The sequence below is a fragment of the Cetorhinus maximus genome, chromosome 20 (genome assembly GCF_964194155.1).
Source record: "Cetorhinus maximus chromosome 20, sCetMax3.hap1.1, whole genome shotgun sequence".
In the NCBI taxonomy this organism is placed as follows: domain Eukaryota; kingdom Metazoa; phylum Chordata; class Chondrichthyes; order Lamniformes; family Cetorhinidae; genus Cetorhinus; species Cetorhinus maximus.
The window spans coordinates 11,896,321-11,918,110 of NC_135898.1; the positions used below are offsets into that span (position 1 = coordinate 11,896,321).

The window sequence follows — 21,790 nt, forward strand, 5'->3', positions numbered from 1 at the left end:
TAAGTTTCAGCATCAGGAAAGTGTTGGCGTTGGGAATAAAATTGTGCAATTTGCTCTTCAGGAGGAGGGGAGGGACTGGTTGACAAGCTGTGTCTATCTCGAGCAGTCGCCCCATATCGTGGCGTGTCGCCAAGGTGAGTCACAAGGGAAATTGGAACCAGAAAAATAAACAAGGCGATGGTTTCTCTCCTTTTACACAGCGCAGCCTTCAGAACAGACCATCAGCTCCAACCCGACTTCTGCAGCGCCTCGGCACTTTCTCGGAATATCAATCTACCCCTCACTTACAAATGCAAAGTGTCATCTGTCAAAGGCGTCCCGAGTTGCCGCCCGCACTTGGCAAGACCCCGAGATCCACAACCCCAAAACCCCCCAAAACCCCCACCACCAAAATAAATCCCCTTCTCCCCTTCTCCTCTCCTGTCCAGGGAAGAGAAGGCGACTGCTGCAGTTTGACAAACACTATTCCGATTCTGGGGGAAATTGAGTTATGTGGAATGATGTGGATGCATTTTGAAAAAAAAAAATCTGGCATGTCATAATGCAGCAAGCACAAATAATTCCGTCCACCGCGTTTTCAGGGAGACAGAATAAAGGGAGCTCTGTCAAAAACTGTTACTTATCACCCCCAGCCCCCTTCCCCTGGTTGTAAAAAGAGAGCTGTATTTAAGACACACACACACACACATATATATATATATATATGTAAGGGTTGATATACAGTGCACATCTCTCCCTGTGAAACCCAGTCAGAAGGAGGGAGACAGGGAAAGGGGGTGTGTGTCTCATTACAGCGCGTCAGGGCTACTAGAGCAACACGCCAGCGCGCTGAGATTGGAAAGAGCTGTTGGTGAGTGTGTATGTGTGTGTGTGTGTGTGTGTGTGCTGGTGCTGAACTTACAGACAAGTGCTGTTCCTGAGAAGGGAGGAAGGGGGGGTGGGGAGAGAGAGAGAGAGAGAGAGAGAGAGGCAGGCGCTCAGAGGGAGGTTTTTTTTTTGGGTGGGGGGGGTGGGTGGGTGGGTGGGTGTGGGGGAGCCGGGGACGCCGTGGACAAAGGCTGGAGTCAATGGAAGGAGCCTCGTCGGCTTTGCGTTCACCCACTCCTGCTTCATCCCGGAGATGGGCGGCCGGCGGCTCCAAGCAAGAGATTTGGAGAGAGGATCGCTCGGGCTAACTTTACCTCGCTGGCACCGCTTCCCTTCCCTTCCCCGTGCCCGCGTCTACGCTTGTTCATGGCAGCCTTGACCAGGTGGCAGAGCACACCAGCCTTTGGAAGGATATCCGCTCCTGTCGGGACCTCAACCTTGCCCATGAATTTCCACCGGCTTTGACTCTCAACGGGTGAGACTGACAAGCGGCTGTCATGCAGCTTGTAGTCTGAGAGAGGGAATACAATCACCAAGACTCAAGTGGACACGCTAACAAAAGGATGGGTAAGTAAGAGAAGAGCCTTATTCCCCTCTTCCCCCCACCCCCTTCCCCCTCCTCCTCCCCCTCCTCCTCCCCCTCACCCCCCACCGGCTAATAATAGGATCTTAATGTTTGTCAAGCCAAATTAATGAAGGATGCTAACATCTGTCAGGTTGTGTTAGACAGGTCCTGATGTGAGAGCATGCAAGGCCGAAAGGTTACCTGGCATGAATTAAGTCAGCACTTGTTTTGTGTTGCAGAAGCTGAGATTGAAACGGTGCAAAAAAAATAAGGGATGTTTTCACTAACTATAGATCTCTCTCTCTCTCTCTCTCTAAGACAATGCAAAGGGCACAGTAGGGACATTGGAACTTTGCAATGAAGGCTCCAGGTTTTCTACTCTAATCGCTGTTTTTTTTTTTCTTTCCCCCCACCCCCCCCCACTTCCACCACCCCCCCCCCTCCCCTCCCTCCCCACCCCCCAAATCCTCCCTCCCCCAGGTTTCTATCTGATGAAACATCTGGCTGCCACCTTGCCGTTGGTCCCCGCACTGTTGCTTGTGGCGCTGTCCAGTGCTGAAAGAGTGTGTCCCGGGACCTGCAGGTGTGACGGCAAGATCGTGTACTGCGAGTCCCAAGCTCTCCAGCAGATCCCGCAGAACATTTCGGCCGGCTCGCTCGGCCTGTCCCTCCGGTACAACAGCATCAAGTCTCTGCGGCCCCACCAGTTCTCCGGCCTCAACCAGCTCACATGGCTCTACCTGGACCACAACTACGTCCACGCGGTGGATGAGAACGCCTTCCAGGGCATCCGCCGGCTGAAGGAGCTGATCCTGAGCTCCAATAAGATCACCCGGCTCCACAACAGCACCTTTCACCCCGTACCCAACCTCCGCAACCTGGACCTGTCCTACAACAAGATGCACGGCCTGCAGGCTCAGCAATTCAAGGGACTGCGGAAGCTGCAGAGTTTGCACCTGAGGTCCAATTCGCTGAAAGCCATACCTGTCCGGGTCTTTCAGGACTGTCGCAACCTGGAATTCCTGGACCTGGGCTACAACCGCCTCCGCAATTTGGCCCGCAATGTCTTCGCCGGCCTCATGAAGCTGACCGAGCTCCACCTGGAGCACAACCAGTTCTCCAAGGTCAACCTGGCCCACTTCCCACGCCTGGCCAGCCTCCGCACACTCTACCTTCAGTGGAATCGGATCAGGGTGTTCAGCCAGGGCATGTCCTGGACATGGAGCTCATTGCAGAAGTTGGATTTATCGGGCAATGAGATCCAGGCCATCGTGCCCGGCGTGTTCCAGTGCGTGCCCAACCTCCACAGCCTTCACCTGGACTCCAACAAGCTCACCACCATCAGCCAAGAGATCCTGAGCTCCTGGACGTCGCTGACCAGCATCAGCCTCTCGTCCAACATCTGGGAATGCAACAGGAACATCTGCTCGCTGGTCAACTGGCTCAAGAGCTTCCAGGGCTACAGAGAGGGCGCCATGATCTGTGCGGGACCTAAACCGCTGCAGGGTGAGAATGTGATGGAAGCGGTCGAGAGTTACAAAATTTGCAGTGGGGCTCCCTCGGTTGTCACCCAGAGGCCACACGGCTCCAAGACAACACACAAAACAGTTGCCCCCACACCAACAAGCGCCATCAGCAGACCCCAACTCCCTGTCACTGCCCACCCTACAAACGAATCGATACCCGAGTCAGAACATGACTTTGAACCCATTTCCTTCCATAAAATAATTGCAGGCAGTGTGGCCCTCTTTCTCTCTGTCACCATGATCTTGCTGGTTATCTACGTTTCCTGGAAAAGGTACCCAGCCAGCATGAAGCAACTGCAACAACGGTCCCTCATGAAGAGGCGGCGGAAAAAGAGGGAATGCGAGAGGCAGATTAACTCCCCGCTGCAGGAGTACTATGTGGACTACAAACCAACTAACTCAGAAACCGTGGACGTACTGGTCAATGGGACTGCAGCTTGCACGTACAGCAGACCGGTCTCAAGGGAATGTGAGGTATGAAGCATTGTGCTCCTAGAACTATTTCAGCACTGGGTTGGACAGAGTAAATGTTGTTCCTTCACTTTAAACAAAGACCTGGCATTGGCATGGTTGTTGCTGTTGAATGTACAATTCAGGGACAGCTGCGGGTGGGTATCAAGCGTTCAGGTTGCCAACATCCAACTGGCCCATTAAAATGTGTGCAAGCGCACAGCAAGGTCCAAACATCTCTGTATTTGGTTTGCAGTGTAGCACTCTGATAGGTAATTGAAAAACAGTTAGCAGGTGTGATTTCAAATGAATAGCCTCTACAGAATTGTATTAACCACTTCCTGGAGTTTGGTGAGTGAATGATTTTGAGCAATAGAAAACACTAAACAACTAGAAGATCATTTAGAATGCAATTTTCTCCTCAGTTCACACTAATACATGCCAACCATCTTCTCTTAGATGTGACCATGGGCTCTGACATCCTACTGGGAGGTCCCCACAAACATTCCTTTTCAAGTGACCATGCCAAGTTGTTAAGTGATATCCTGGACAGGCTGTGTGTACAGTGAATCCCCTCACTCCCTGCATTACCCCACCCACCTCTCAACACAGCCCATTGATGAGGACATGTTAATAGCTTTCTTTAGGCACATGTCCATCAAGCACAGTGGTCTGCCCCTACTAATGAGCCACCTATTATACACTCCAACAGTGGGCTACCCAAGTGACATTTATACCATAATTAGCAAAACACAATAACTATCATTTTCATGCAGATCACTTACTTACCAAATTTGCATCATAAGAATTTTTTTTAAATATAGTCATTTGAGCAAATGCATCTGTTCAATTCCAATCAGATGAGCTAAATTTATCAATCATTTTACTGTTTTCTCCATTTCTTATCTAATTGCTGCTGAGTCGGTCTCCCCACATATGCATTTCTGTGACACCGCTGCTGGTTTTGCACTCAGGTAATTCAGTGACAAGGTGTGCTGATGGAAGTCATTGGTTGGACAGCTGCGTCTGTGTATCTGTGTCGGTTCTATATAAACTCACAGGTTAAATGGTTCGCAGTAAAAATAGCAGTACACCTGGTGTAACACTAAATCAAACAGACCAGAAGGTCCTTGGTTTGATTCCCTGGTCGGTGCGAAGGTGCTTCATCTCAGCTGGAAGCAATAGCTGGGGCACTATAATTAGCCTGCCTGAGCTAGGAACGGGAGAAGTGAGCCAGGGTTCCGGCTCTTGATTATTATCCAGTGATCTGTTATGGAGAACTTCTGCTGATGTTGAGGCTGGACGTAATCAATTTTACCTGTAATGTCTTCCATGGTTTAACAACAGTCAATTTGTGTGCAAGGTTCCTCCAAACAACAACAAATGGGATGAAAGGACAGTCCACCTGCTTTTAGTGTCATGAGCTACCTAACACTATTGTAGGAGCACCAGCACTGCAGCATTCCAGCAGAAGGCCCAGCACCAGCTTCTCAGGGTCACTAGCCATGACCAATAAATGTGGCTTTGCTAGTGTTGTCCACAACCCCCCAAAAAAAGGAATTTTAAATAAGCTGCTGAAAAAAGAATGTTGGCCAAGGCACAGGGCAACTTCCTGATCTTTGAATTGTGCCATGGGATCTTTTAAATATGTCTGGAAAAACACAGTAAGGCAAGGCTCGAATGGAGCATAAATAACAACATGGCTGAGTGGCTTGTCTCTGTGCTGTTAGGGATGGGCAACAAATGCTGGCCTTGTCAGTGCCACCCACATCCCATGAAGGAATAAATTTTAATTCTTGATTTGATCCCATCTTAAAATCAGCACCCCCAATACATCCCTTAGTGCTGCTGTCACGTGTCAACTTGGACAAGTCCTAGAGTGAGACTTCAGTCCACACGCTTCTCACTTGCAGAAGAGAATGCTATTTGGCAAATAACTTGTTTTATTCTTCCATGGGGTGTGCTTGTTGCTAGCAGGGCCTGCATTAATTGTCCGTCCCCAATGGGCCCTTGAGAGCCAGCTGCTTGAACCGCTGCCGTCCATGCGGTGTAAGTACACCCGCAGTGTTCTTGGGGAGGGAGTCCCAGGGTTTTCAGCCACTGTCAGCAAAGGAACGCCGAGAGAGTTCCAAGTCAAGATGGGTGCGGCTTGGAGGGGAACTTGCATTTGATGATGTTCCCACGAGACTGCTGCCCCAATGGGCCGGTCCAGTTTTCTTCTTTATTCGACTTTCCTGTAGCAGTTTGATACACTGAGTGAGAGGCTTGCTGGACCATTTCAGAGGGCAGTCAAGAGTCAATCGCATTGCTATAGGCCTGGGGTCATGTGTAAGCCAGGCCGGGTAAGGTCGGCAGATTTCCTTCTCTAAAGGACATGAGTGTAACAGATGGATTTTTATGACAATCCCTTAGTCTCACTATCACCGTTACTGATATTAGCTTTTTAAGCCAAATTTATGAAATTCAACTTCCACCAGCTGGTGTGGTGAGATTCGAACTCATGTCTTTGCAGCATTAGCGTGGACCTCTGGGTTATCGGTCTAGTAACATTACCACTATGCCACCTTACTAAAACGTTCAAGATGTGATCTTCAGAAATATGTGATGAGGTTGATTCAGGGGAACTTCAGTCTGGTGAAGGGTTCTTGTGGGAGAAGGCACAGCTTTCAAAATTCCAAAGTTGAAGAAAAGGGAGTCAGGTGGAAGGTTTCACCTAAACAGAAACTGGGTGCATGATTCAGGAGAGCCCTTGAAGTGGGTAGGATCAATGGGAGTCAAGGAGTAGTTCTTTTCTTTGAACCTCAGGATGCCAGCAAGGCTGGATTTGTTGCCAATCTCCAGTGGGCTTTCTGCTTGAGTTGTGACTGCGTGTAGGTATGTGTGACTAGCTAGGCCATTTCAGAGTGCATGCAGTCAGAGTCTCAAAAAGGCTACCTCAGGTCACGTATCAGCTTCCTTTCCCAGAAGAATGTTTGGATGTATTTTAAGAGGGATGGGATTGAGGGCTATGCTAAGAAGGAGGTAGTTTGAGTTGATCTATCAAGAAAGTATGGGCGTGTGGGCCCAATTGCCTTTACAAGTTCCTGAGAAGTCTTCCTAATGCACTGGAGATAAACTTAAAAATAATCAAATATAATCTCAATTTTGTTTTGATATAATCTCAATTTTATTTAGCCTTTAGAATGATAAATGTTCTGTGCTTCTTGTTTATGCTTGCACGTAGTGAATTAACAGGACAAATATTTATTTTGCTAATACATGCATTGCCTAGTAAAGTAAATGTGATCATTCAATTTGCTTCTGATTATTCTGTCTTCATTGGTGTGGGCTCAGTAGTTAGTGTACATCTTTAATGTTAATGTGCCTGTAGTTAGCGCACATCCTCAGTGTTAGTGTACTTGAAGTTAGTGTACATCCTCAGTGTTAGTGTACTTGAAGTTAGTGTACATCCTCAGTTTTAGTGTACTTGAAGTTAGTGTACATCCTCAGTGTTAGTGTACTTGTAGCTAGTATACATCCTCAGTGTGAGTGTACTTGAAGTTAGTATACATCCTCAGTGTTAGTGTACTTGTAGTTAGTGTACATCCTCAATGTGAGTGTACTTGAAGTTAGTGTACATTCTCAGTGTTAGTGTACTTGTAGTTAGTGTACATCCTCAATGTGAGTGTACTTGAAGTTAGTGTACATCCTCAGTGTTAGTGTACTTGTAGCTAGTTTACATCTAATACATTTCAGGCACCAAATCTGAAAATGCGTAAAGAACTTTGAAGAAAGATAATCATTTCCCATTGGTTTCTTCCTAACCTGGTCTCTCCCAAAGGGCAGGAGCCAGTAATTTGTAAGCATCTACCAACCAACAATTATTCCTGCTTTGACCTTTATATGTTCCCTCAAGGAGTACCTCAGAAGTGGCTTTAAAAGGACAAATTATCACGATGTCATTGCAGCATCTCGAATTCACAACTGCACTCCAGCCAACTTCAGAGCAATGCCATGGGACATTATGTAGTTGATTCAGATTTATGGAGAACTTTTGACGTTCACCATCAGAAAGCTCACAGTGCATCTGTCATTTTCCACTAAGCTGCCCACTGCTTTCAGAGCCTTGCCCAAAGTACAACTTTGCTCCATTAAAGCAAACCCGAACCGTGCCTTCGCAACTAGTTCAACAGCATATTCTGTTAAGGATGATTGTGTTACAGTTCATATGGCTCAGTGTATAAAGGCATCACTCAGTGTTTTTGGAGTTTGAGAGAGCAGAAATTCTGAGGCTGAGTTAGTTCATCTGAGTCGGAGTAGTAATACAGTGCTTTAATTAGTCTCAGAGCCCCTTATATGAGGGAGACATCAACCAAGGTGCCTCTCTGTGATTATTGCCTTTGCTGAAAAGTTCATGAGTCTAGATCCTGACTGAAGTGTAAGCTCAGCGAGGATCCTCTCATGGCACAACAGCCTATCAAACACAATTGATTAGGTTCACTCAAGAAGAATGAACACTTGGGTGAGATGGTAGAAAGCCATGGAATTATATGTCAGTAAGACTCAGAAGAATGAACTGAGATAAGGAGAGGAAGGCCATTGATTATTCTGCCAAGAGAAAATCAAAGTTGAAATGTCAACAATGAGACATTCCAACAAAAATCATGTTTATTCAATGCCCTGAATTATTCCAACACTTACTGATGCTTAACAGAATTGCAACAGAATTCCCATTAATATGCTGTTTAAATATTCGGCTCCTTGGTTAATTACACATCATTTCCCTGCTATATTATGCTGCTTCATGATAAGCTGTGCCAGAATCACCAAAGCTGGGAGCAGTTTTACATTTTAAACCATTATTTGTGCATATTATTCCTCGTGTTTATACAAAAGGCTCTTGTGACTGAACACAATCCATGGTCCCGCATAAAATGGTCTTTAACAAGCTAGCCGTTTTTCCAAACTGAATATCTTTGTCACTGCAAAAGGGCTTGCTGTTGTTAGTATGCTGAGGTTCCTCTCTCCCAAGCTGCACATGAGATTGAATAACCAGGAAGCAATCAGGAGAAAGCAACATGCAAATAGAAAAAAAAGTACCTCTGAAAAGGCCTACTTGCTATTGAGCAGGGAAGTACTTACAAAAGAGGCAAAAATGGGCTGTTTAGTGCTTATCAGCTGAGCAATGGTGGGGCTGCAGATCACAATAGAATTGTTACCTTCGGACAACTCAGCAAGGAATATTTCATTACAATGTAGAGGAGATTTCCTACTGGGCTTCAGAGCACAAAAGTTACCATTTCGCTGAGCTATCTTTTGTCAGCTCCTTTCATAATCTCAAAATTACGCCTTTGCACATCCAACAAAACAATGTCAATGCCAATCCCCCCCCCCCCCACCACCACCACCCCCCCCACCCCACCACCAAGGTCCAGTTTCCTTCACTTAAGGTGAAAATACTTAAATTGGGACAATGCATTTTGAGGGAGAGGTCATCTGTCTATACCTAACTAACAGGGGAAAGGAACTGTGCCCAAAAAGGTAAAGTCTGGGGGGAAATTTATCTCAGGGGTTTCAAGTGAGGTTTTCTGAAATTGAGAAAGGATTTTTAAAAAAAAGCCTTTTGAAATTCAGTGTTGCAAGCTTGCAAATTAGGCTCAGTTTTTGTTCTTTTAACTTCCACTGCCTTGTCGGTGGATTTTATGATTTGGTAACCAATTAGTTGGACTTGCAAGTTTCATTATGCAGATTCAAGGCTCCTTTATTCCAGCAGTGCGCCCGACTGAGAAAGGCGCATTCCATTTCTCCACTTTGTGGTCCGATTAGGGGGAGCTTTGCTCCTGAGTTGAGAAACCCAAGTCCATGGTGCACAAGATTGTAAAGAGCCAAGTGCACCAACTAATTCAAATCACAGCTAAGTGGCCCCGAGTGGATTTCCAAAGATTCTGGATTGGAGGAGGCAGGGATGAGTGCAAGTCTGGACAGACCAGCACTGGTCTGAGATTTGGCTGTGCCAGCCCCAAATAAATTTCATTCAGGACTCAAAAGTTTCAAGCCTCGTCTCATCAGCCTGGTCTGGATTCGAACCCTGATCCCGGAGGTCAAAAGGCAAGGCGCCACCAAATCCATCTCCGGTCTTGCTTTTAAGGATTTCTTGATAGGTTACGGGCTGACTGACAGAATTGCTGACCTAAGAGCATTTAGTCAATAAGAAAACTATCGATTGGTTGATTAGAAACTGCGTCAGGTCATGCGCATGCTTTACTTGAAATGGATGCAAACCTTTCTGTCATTTGTGGGGCCATTTTCTGGAACATGTCCAGGAGGGAGGTGGGTATGGGGTAGGCCAGTGGTGAGGGGAGGAGGGTTAAAATCATGGGGAACCTGGAGGGATCAGCACCCCGACCATGTCCTGCCATTGGGGAATTTTGCCGATGACAGGACCAGAATTAGACAGGCTGAAGGTGTTTTAAAGCTTAAAAAAAAGGCCCTGTAGGCGGGGAAGGCAGCACCCACGGCCTCAGTAATTTAATCAATTTTTTCTCTTCCGGCCTGATTTAGGCTGCTGGGTCCCTGCCTCCCTCAGCAGCTACCACTGCTCATGGTGGCGCTGCTGAGCTGCCAGCCATCTGATTGGGTTGGGAGGTCTTGGGGAAGGGGGGATGGGGGGTGGGGTTCAGGCTGCTGTCCCAAATTGGATGCCAATGCCAATGCCATTTAATTGGCTACCACCTGTAAAATTCAGAAAGAAGGCCAGCCAGTCTCCCGCGCATACCAGCAACACGCACTTCCTGCTGAATTGCCAAAATTCAGGCCACTGTGTATGGCTTAGGCAATCCAGCTTCAAAAGTACATTAAAGTGTTGGAGGGTGCTCAGCCTGGAGTAACCAGGGTGATCCCAGAGCTTGAGACCTCAAGTCAGAAGGTGAAACTCACCGAATTAAACTTGTTTTTACTGAAGGGTAAAGCGGATAGGAAGAAAGCATAATTCAGGTTCTTAAAAACTGAATAAGGATGAGTAACACAGGTGTAGGCTGGTGATTTAACTTGGAGTGTGATTTATAAACTTGAAGACAACCATAAACAAAATGTTCCTTGAGGAAGGTCCTGTATTGGGAGGGTCCTCCCCATCCCACAAGTACCCCCAGTGATCCAATGACTTTATTCGGACAGTTGCTCGTCCAGGAAGGTCGAATTTCTGGGTGATTCTGTGCCAACTGATTTCAGCCGATATGACCTTCCTCATCATGATACAGTGACACGCCCCCTTAAGAACAACGCTGAAAGCGCACATGGGTAGTTATCTGGGATGGTGCTGCCTGTCATTGGTTCACCTCCTGAGGCTCATTGGCTGACCCGCTTGGGTCGGTCAATGAAATTGGCACCCACGGAATGGCATCCCCATCCTGGACTGGTGATGGGCGGGGTTGCCAAGCATGGTCCTCATTCCCCATAAATGTTCAATCAACTCTGCGGGCAGGTGCCATGTTAATGAGAGATAAATGAGCGACATGGGTTTCTAGAGGGCATTTCGCATCCTCTGGATGTCCCAAAACATCATGCCAACCACCGAAGTAGTTTTTGAAGTGTAGTCACTCAACCATTCAGACTCAAGTGGAAAGACAAGGCACAAAAGGCAGTGGCACTATGTGCGACCGTGAGCTGCCAACTGTATGACAGGAGGGGGATAATGACTGAGAAAATCTAGGGTAGTTGAATAATGTGCAAAGTGGAACTGAAATCAAGGCTTTGGCTCAGCAAATACTCTTCATCTGCAAAAGCAAATGATTGAACAGGTCTCATTTGGTATGCTTGTGGGATATGCTGTTTTCACTTCCCATTACTATTTCCCTATAAATGTAATCAACTAAATCTATTTTAGTCAGGCAATCCATCTCCCCTCAGTTAATGGAAGGAAAGAGACATGTTACATTCAGAAGGACCCATGGACAATCTTGTATAAATGTATTCTGACAAATAACTTAATTTTATATGTCACTTGTCCAATGGGATTTTATTTCCATTTCTATATATTAAATGGGTATTTAAAATATGAAGAGCTGATTGTACCACGTCTTTGCTCATTGACTACGCAGGGTCTCTCATTCTCATTTCCGATACATATCTGTTCTCTATCAAATGCACGGGGGTGCTTTTGGTCGGCAAAATGTACACGGGAGCTGCTGATCAACACAATGTACACGGGAGCTGATGTTCAGCACAATGTACACGGGACGTGCGGTTCAGCACAATGTACACGGGAGCTGCTGTTCAGCACAATGTACACGGGAGCTGCTGTTCAGCACAATGTACACGGGAGCTGCTGTTCAGCACAATGTACACGGGAGCTGCTGTTCGACACAATGTACACGGGAGCTGCTGTTCAGCACAATGTACACGGGAGCTGCTGTTCAGCACAAGGTACACGGGAGCCGCTGTTCAGCACAATGTACACGGGAGCTGCTGTTCAGCAGAATGTACACGGGAGCTGCTATTCAGCAAAATGTACACGGTAGCTGCTGTTCGACACAATGTACACGGGAGCTGCTGTTCAGCACAATGGACACGGGAGCTGCTATTTCGCACAATGTACACGGGAGCTGCTGTTCAGCACAATGGACACGGGAGCTGCTATTTCGCACAATGTACACGGGAGCTGCTGTTCGACACAATGTACACGGGAGCTGCTATTCAGCATAATGTTCACGGGAGCTGCTGTTCAGCACAATGTACACGGGATATAGTTTTAATCAACATGTACACCGGAGATGCTGTTCAGCCCAATGTATACGGGAGCTGCTGTTCAGCCCAATGTACACGTGAGCTGCTGTTCAGCACAATGAACACGGGGGCTGCTGTTCAGCACAATCTACACAGGAGCTGCTGTTCGACACAATGTACACGGGAGCTGCTGTTCAGCACAATGTACACGAGGGCAGCTGTTCAGCACAATGTACACAGGAGCTGCTGTTCGACACAATGTACACAGGAGCTGCTGTTCAGCACAATGTACACGGGAGATGCTGTTCAGCACAATTTACACGGGGGATGCTGTTCAGCACAATGAACACGGGAGCTGCTGTTCAGCACAATGTACACGGGGGCTGCTGTTCAGCACAATCTACACAGGAGCTGCTGTTCGACACAATGTACACGGGAGCTGCTGTTCAGCACAATGTACACGGGAGCTGCTGTTCGACACAATGTACACGGGAGCTGCTGTTCAGCACAATGTACACGGGAGCTGCTGTTCAGCACAATGTACACAGGAGCTGCTGTTCGACACAATGTACACGGGAGCTGCTCTTCAGCACAATGTACACGGGAGCTGCTGATCAGAACAATGTACACAGGAGCTGCTATTCAGCATAATGTACACGGGAGCTGCTGTTCAGCACAATGTACATGGGAGCTGCTATTCAGCACAATGTACACGGGAGCTGCTGTACATCACAATGTACACGGGAGCTGCTATATGACACAATGTACAAGGGAGCTGCTGTTCAGAACAATGTACACGGGAGCTGCTGTTCGACACAATGTACACGGGAGTTGCTGTTCAGAACAATGTACAGGGGAGCTGTTGTTCAGCACAATGTACACGGGAGCTGCTGTTCGACACAATGTACACGGTAGTTGCTGCTCAGCACAATGTACACGGGAGCTGCTGTTCAGCACAATGTACACGGGAGCTGTTGTTCAGCACAATGCGCACGGGAGCTGCTGATCACAACAATGTACACATGAGCAGCTGTTCAGCAAAATGTACACGGGAGCTGCTGTTCAGCACCATGTACAAGGGGGCTGCTGTTCAGCACCATTTACACGGGAGCTGCTGTTCAGCACAATGTACACAGGAGCTGCTGCTCAGCTCAATGTACACGGGATATACTTTTAATCAACATGTACACCGGAGATGCTGTTCGGCACGATGTACACAGGAGATGCTGATCAAAACAATGTACACGGGAGCTGCTGTTCAGCACCATCTACACAGGAGGAGCTGTTCAGCCCAATGTATACGGGAGCTGCTGTTCAGCTGAATGTACACGGGAGCTGCTGTTCAACAGAATGTACACGGGAGCTGCTGTTCGACACAATGCACACGGGAGCTGCTGTTCGAGACAGTGTACAAAGGAGCTGCTGTTCAGCACAATGTACACGGGAGCTGATGTTCGACACAATATACACGGGAGCTGCTGTTCGACACAATGTACACGGGTGCTGCTGTTCGAAACAATGTACACGGGAGCTGCTGTTCGACACAATGTACACGGGAGATGCTGTTCAGCACAAGGTACACGGGAGCTGCTGTTCGACACAACGCACACGGGAGCTGCTGTTCAGCACAATGTACACGGGAGCTGCTGTTCAGCACAATGTACACGGGAGCTGCTGTTCGACAAAATGTACACAGGAGCTGCTGTTCAGCACAATGTACACGGGAGCTGCTGTGGAGCACAATATACACGGGAGCTGCTGTTCAGCACAATGTACATGGGAGCTGCTGTTCAGCATAATGTACACGGGAGCTGCTGTTGAGCACAATGTACACGGGGGCTGCCTTTCAGCACAATGTACACGGGGGCTGCTGTTCAGCACAATGTACACAGGAGCTGCTGTTCAGCACAATGTATACGGAGGCTGCATTTCGACACAATGTACACGGGAAATGCTGTTCAGCACAAATTACACGGGAGCTGATGTTCAACACAATGTACACGGGAGCTGCTATTTCGCACAATGTACACGGGAGCTGCTGTTCGACACAATGTACACGGGAGCTGCTATTCAGCACAATGTTCACGGGAGCTGCTGTTCAGCACAATGTACACGGGATATAGTTTTAATCAACATGTACACCGGAGATGCTGTTCAGCACAATGTACACAGGAGTTGCTGATCAAAACAATGTACACGGGAGCTGCTGTTCAGCAGCATGTACACCAGAGCTGCTGTTCAGCCCAATGTATACGGGAGCTGCTGTTCAGCCCAATGTACACGGGGGCTGCTGTTCAGCACAATGAACACGGGGGCTGCTGTTCAGCACAATCTACACAGGAGCTGCTGTTCGACACAATGTACACGGGAGCTGCTGTTCAGCACAATGTACACGGGGGCAGCTGTTCAGCACAATGTACACAGGAGCTGCTGTTCGACACAATGTACACAGGAGCTGCTGTTCAGCACAATGTACACGGGAGATGCTGTTCAGCACAATGAACACGGGAGCTGCTGTTCAGCACAATGAACACGGGAGCTGCTGTTCAGCACAATGTACACGGGGGATGCTGTTCAGCACAATGAACACGGGAGCTGCTGTTCAGCACAATGTACACGGGAGCTGCTGTACATCACAATGTACACGGGAGCTGCTGTATGACACAATGTACAAGGGAGCTGCTGTTCAGAACAATGTACACGGGAGCTGCTGTTCGACACAATGTACACGGGAGTTGCTGTTCAGAACAATGTACAGGGGAGCTGTTGTTCAGCACAATGTACACGGGAGCTGATGTTCGACACAATGTACACGGTAGTTGCTGCTCAGCACAATGTACACGGGAGCTGCTGTTCAGCACAATGTACACGGGAGCTGTTGTTCAGCACAATGCGCACGGGAGCTGCTGAACACAACAATGTACACATGAGCAGCTGTTCAGCACAATGTACACGAGAGCTGCTGTTCAGCACAATGTACACGGGAGCTGTTGTTCAGCACAATGTACACGTGAGCAGCTGTTCAGCAAAATGTACACGGGAGCTGCTGTTCAGCACCATTTACACGGGAGCTGCTGTTCAGCACAATGTACACAGGAGCTGCTGCTCAGCTCAATGTACACGGGATATACTTTTAATCAACATGTACACCGGAGATGCTGTTCGGCACAATATACACAGGAGATGCTGATCAAAACAATGTACACGGGAGCTGCTGTTCAGCACCATCTACACAGGAGGAGCTGTTCAGCCCAATGTATACGGGAGCTGCTGTTCAGCTGAATGTACACGGGAGCTGCTGTTCAACAGAATGTACACGGGAGCTGCTGTTCGACACAATGTACACGGGAGCTGCTGTTCGGGACAGTGTACACAGGAGCTGCTGTTCAGCACAATGTACACGGGAGCTGATGTTCGACACAATATACACGGGAGCTGCTGTTCAGAACAATGTACACGGGTGCTGCTGTTCGAAACAATGTACACGGGAGCTGCTGTTCGACACAATGTACACGGGAGATGCTGTTCAGCACAAGGTACACGGGAGCTGCTGTTCGACACAACGCACACGGGAGCTGCTGTTCAGCACAATGTACACGGGAGCTGCTGTTCAGCACAATGTACACGGGAGCTGCTGTTCGACAAAATGTACACAGGAGCTGCTGTTCAGCACAATGTACACGGGAGCTGCTGTGGAGCACAATATACACGGGAGCTGCTGTTCAGCACAATGTACATGGGAGCTGCTGTTCAGCATAATGTACACGGGAGCTGCTGTTGAGCACAATGTACACGGGGGCTGCCTTTCAGCACAATGTACACGGGGGCTGCTGTTCAGCACAATGTACACAGGAGCTGCTGTTCAGCACAATGTACACGGAGGCTGCATTTCGACACAATGTACACGAGAAATGCTGTTCAGCACAAATTACACGGGAGCTGATGTTCAACACAATGTACACGGGAGCTGCTGTTCGCAACAATGTACACGGGAGCTGCTTTTCGAAACAATGTACACGGGAGCTGCTGCTCAGCACAATGTACACGGGAGCTGCTGTTCAGCACAATGTACACGGGAGCTGCTGGTCGACACAATTTACACGGGAGCTGTTGTTCAGCACAATGTACACGGGAGCTGCAGTCCAGCACAATGTACAAACTAGCTGCTGTTCAACACAATGTACACGGGAGCATCTGTTCGACAAAATGTACACGGGAGCTGCTGTTCAGCACAATGTACACGGGAGATGCTGTTCAACACAATGAACACGGGAGCTGCTGTTCAGCACAATGTACACGGGGGCTGCTGTTCAGAACAATGTACATGGGAGCTGCTGTTCAGCACAATGTACACGGGGGCTGCTGTTCAGAACAATGTACACGGGAGCTGCTGTTGAGCACAAGGTACACAGGAGCTGCTGTTCAACACAATGTACACGGGGGCTGCTGTTCAGAACAATGTACACGGGAGCTGCTGTTCAGCACAATGTACAAGGGAGCTGCTGTTCAACAGAATGTACACGGGAGCTGCTGTTGAGACAGTGTACACAGGAGCTGCTGTTCAGCACAATGTACAGGGGAGCTGATCTTCGACACAATATACACGGGAGCTGCTGTTCGACACAATGTACACAGGAACTGCTGTTCGACACAATGTACACGGGAGCTGCTGATCGACACATTGTACACGGGAGATGCTGTTCAGCACAAGGTACACGGGAGCTGCTGTTCGACACAACGCACACGGGAGCTGCTGTTCAACACAATGTACTCGGGCACTGCTATTCAGAACAATGTACACGGGGGCTGCTTTTCGAAACAATGTACACGGGATCTGCTGGTCAGCACAATGTACACGGGAGCTGCTATTCAGCATAATGTTCACGGGAGCTGCTGTTCAGCACAATGTACACGGGATATAGTTTTAATCAACATGTACACCGGAGATGCTGTTCAGCCCAATGTATACGGGAGCTGCTGTTCAGCCCAATGTACACGTGAGCTGCTGTTCAGCACAATGAACACGGGGGCTGCTGTTCAGCACAATCTACACAGGAGCTGCTGTTCGACACAATGTACACGGGAGCTGCTGTTCAGCACAATGTACACGAGGGCAGCTGTTCAGCACAATGTACACAGGAGCTGCTGTTCGACACAATGTACACAGGAGCTGCTGTTCAGCACAATGTACACGGGAGATGCTGTTCAGCACAATTTACACGGGGGATGCTGTTCAGCACAATGAACACGGGAGCTGCTGTTCAGCACAATGTACACGGGGGCTGCTGTTCAGCACAATCTACACAGGAGCTGCTGTTCGACACAATGTACACGGGAGCTGCTGTTCAGCACAATGTACACGGGAGCTGCTGTTCGACACAATGTACACGGGAGCTGCTGTTCAGCACAATGTACACGGGAGCTGCTGTTCAGCACAATGTACACAGGAGCTGCTGTTCGACACAATGTACACGGGAGCTGCTCTTCAGCACAATGTACACGGGAGCTGCTGATCAGAACAATGTACACAGGAGCTGCTATTCAGCATAATGTACACGGGAGCTGCTGTTCAGCACAATGTACATGGGAGCTGCTATTCAGCACAATGTACACGGGAGCTGCTGTACATCACAATGTACACGGGAGCTGCTATATGACACAATGTACAAGGGAGCTGCTGTTCAGAACAATGTACACGGGAGCTGCTGTTCGACACAATGTACACGGGAGTTGCTGTTCAGAACAATGTACAGGGGAGCTGTTGTTCAGCACAATGTACACGGGAGCTGCTGTTCGACACAATGTACACGGTAGTTGCTGCTCAGCACAATGTACACGGGAGCTGCTGTTCAGCACAATGTACACGGGAGCTGTTGTTCAGCACAATGCGCACGGGAGCTGCTGATCACAACAATGTACACATGAGCAGCTGTTCAGCAAAATGTACACGGGAGCTGCTGTTCAGCACCATGTACAAGGGGGCTGCTGTTCAGCACCATTTACACGGGAGCTGCTGTTCAGCACAATGTACACAGGAGCTGCTGCTCAGCTCAATGTACACGGGATATACTTTTAATCAACATGTACACCGGAGATGCTGTTCGGCACGATGTACACAGGAGATGCTGATCAAAACAATGTACACGGGAGCTGCTGTTCAGCACCATCTACACAGGAGGAGCTGTTCAGCCCAATGTATACGGGAGCTGCTGTTCAGCTGAATGTACACGGGAGCTGCTGTTCAACAGAATGTACACGGGAGCTGCTGTTCGACACAATGCACACGGGAGCTGCTGTTCGAGACAGTGTACAAAGGAGCTGCTGTTCAGCACAATGTACACGGGAGCTGATGTTCGACACAATATACACGGGAGCTGCTGTTCGACACAATGTACACGGGTGCTGCTGTTCGAAACAATGTACACGGGAGCTGCTGTTCGACACAATGTACACGGGAGATGCTGTTCAGCACAAGGTACACGGGAGCTGCTGTTCGACACAACGCACACGGGAGCTGCTGTTCAGCACAATGTACACGGGAGCTGCTGTTCAGCACAATGTACACGGGAGCTGCTGTTCGACAAAATGTACACAGGAGCTGCTGTTCAGCACAATGTACACGGGAGCTGCTGTGGAGCACAATATACACGGGAGCTGCTGTTCAGCACAATGTACATGGGAGCTGCTGTTCAGCATAATGTACACGGGAGCTGCTGTTGAGCACAATGTACACGGGGGCTGCCTTTCAGCACAATGTACACGGGGGCTGCTGTTCAGCACAATGTACACAGGAGCTGCTGTTCAGCACAATGTATACGGAGGCTGCATTTCGACACAATGTACACGGGAAATGCTGTTCAGCACAAATTACACGGGAGCTGATGTTCAACACAATGTACACGGGAGCTGCTATTTCGCACAATGTACACGGGAGCTGCTGTTCGACACAATGTACACGGGAGCTGCTATTCAGCACAATGTTCACGGGAGCTGCTGTTCAGCACAATGTACACGGGATATAGTTTTAATCAACATGTACACCGGAGATGCTGTTCAGCACAATGTACACAGGAGTTGCTGATCAAAACAATGTACACGGGAGCTGCTGTTCAGCAGCATGTACACCAGAGCTGCTGTTCAGCCCAATGTATACGGGAGCTGCTGTTCAGCCCAATGTACACGGGGGCTGCTGTTCAGCACAATGAACACGGGGGCTGCTGTTCAGCACAATCTACACAGGAGCTGCTGTTCGACACAATGTACACGGGAGCTGCTGTTCAGCACAATGTACACGGGGGCAGCTGTTCAGCACAATGTACACAGGAGCTGCTGTTCGACACAATGTACACAGGAGCTGCTGTTCAGCACAATGTACACGGGAGATGCTGTTCAGCACAATGAACACGGGAGCTGCTGTTCAGCACAATGAACACGGGAGCTGCTGTTCAGCACAATGTACACGGGGGATGCTGTTCAGCACAATGAACACGGGAGCTGCTGTTCAGCACAATGTACACGGGAGCTGCTGTACATCACAATGTACACGGGAGCTGCTGTATGACACAATGTACAAGGGAGCTGCTGTTCAGAACAATGTACACGGGAGCTGCTGTTCGACACAATGTACACGGGAGTTGCTGTTCAGAACAATGTACAGGGGAGCTGTTGTTCAGCACAATGTACACGGGAGCTGATGTTCGACACAATGTACACGGTAGTTGCTGCTCAGCACAATGTACACGGGAGCTGCTGTTCAGCACAATGTACACGGGAGCTGTTGTTCAGCACAATGCGCACGGGAGCTGCTGAACACAACAATGTACACATGAGCAGCTGTTCAGCACAATGTACACGAGAGCTGCTGTTCAGCACAATGTACACGGGAGCTGTTGTTCAGCACAATGTACACGTGAGCAGCTGTTCAGCAAAATGTACACGGGAGCTGCTGTTCAGCACCATTTACACGGGAGCTGCTGTTCAGCACAATGTACACAGGAGCTGCTGCTCAGCTCAATGTACACGGGATATACTTTTAATCAACATGTACACCGGAGATGCTGTTCGGCACAATATACACAGGAGATGCTGATCAAAACAATGTACACGGGAGCTGCTGTTCAGCACCATCTACACAGGAGGAGCTGTTCAGCCCAATGTATACGGGAGCTGCTGTTCAGCTGAATGTACACGGGAGCTGCTGTTCAACAGAATGTACACGGGAGCTGCTGTTCGACACAATGTACACGGGAGCTGCTGTTCGGGACAGTGTACACAGGAGCTGCTGTTCAGCACAATGTACACGGGAGCTGATGTTCGACACAATATACACGGGAGCTGCTGTTCAGAACAATGTACACGGGTGCTGCTGTTCGAAACAATGTACACGGGAGCTGCTGTTCGACACAATGTACACGGGAGATGCTGTTCAGCACAAGGTACACGGGAGCTGCTGTTCGACACAACGCACACGGGAGCTGCTGTTCAGCACAATGTACACGGGAGCTGCTGTTCAGCACAATGTACACGGGAGCTGCTGTTCGACAAAATGTACACAGGAGCTGCTGTTCAGCACAATGTACACGGGAGCTGCTGTGGAGCACAATATACACGGGAGCTGCTGTTCAGCACAATGTACATGGGAGCTGCTGTTCAGCATAATGTACACGGGAGCTGCTGTTGAGCACAATGTACACGGGGGCTGCCTTTCAGCACAATGTACACGGGGGCTGCTGTTCAGCACAATGTACACAGGAGCTGCTGTTCAGCACAATGTACACGGAGGCTGCATTTCGACACAATGTACACGAGAAATGCTGTTCAGCACAAATTACACGGGAGCTGATGTTCAACACAATGTACACGGGAGCTGCTGTTCGCAACAATGTACACGGGAGCTGCTTTTCGAAACAATGTACACGGGAGCTGCTGCTCAGCACAATGTACACGGGAGCTGCTGTTCAGCACAATGTACACGGGAGCTGCTGGTCGACACAATTTACACGGGAGCTGTTGTTCAGCACAATGTACACGGGAGCTGCAGTCCAGCACAATGTACAAACTAGCTGCTGTTCAACACAATGTACACGGGAGCATCTGTTCGACAAAATGTACACGGGAGCTGCTGTTCAGCACAATGTACACGGGAGATGCTGTTCAACACAATGAACACGGGAGCTGCTGTTCAGCACAATGTACACGGGGGCTGCTGTTCAGAACAATGTACATGGGAGCTGCTGTTCAGCACAATGTACACGGGGGCTGCTGTTCAGAACAATGTACACGGGAGCTGCTGTTGAGCACAAGGTACACAGGAGCTGCTGTTCAACACAATGTACACGGGGGCTGCTGTTCAGAACAATGTACACGGGAGCTGCTGTTCAGCACAATGTACAAGGGAGCTGCTGTTCAACAGAATGTACACGGGAGCTGCTGTTGAGACAGTGTACACAGGAGCTGCTGTTCAGCACAATGTACAGGGGAGCTGATCTTCGACACAATATACACGGGAGCTGCTGTTCGACACAATGTACACAGGAACTGCTGTTCGACACAATGTACACGGGAGCTGCTGATCGACACATTGTACACGGGAGATGCTGTTCAGCACAAGGTACACGGGAGCTGCTGTTCGACACAACGCACACGGGAGCTGCTGTTCAACACAATGTACTCGGGCACTGCT

The 21,790-nt window shown here is 48.8% G+C and overlaps 1 protein-coding gene across 1 annotated transcript in view; it reads left to right on the plus strand.

Moving 5' to 3' along the window:
* The first annotated feature begins 1,303 nt into the window (after window positions 1-1,303).
* Window positions 1,304-21,790, plus strand: part of LOC144694845 (leucine-rich repeat transmembrane neuronal protein 4-like) — a 262,179-nt gene continuing 241,692 nt past the window's right edge. Inside the window, exons 1-2 of the mRNA XM_078565483.1 lie at window positions 1,304-1,434; window positions 1,913-3,432. Of these exons, the coding sequence (XP_078421609.1) occupies window positions 1,431-1,434; window positions 1,913-3,432 (1,524 nt within the window). The 5' untranslated portion in view covers window positions 1,304-1,430. The remainder of the gene's footprint in view (window positions 1,435-1,912; window positions 3,433-21,790) is intronic.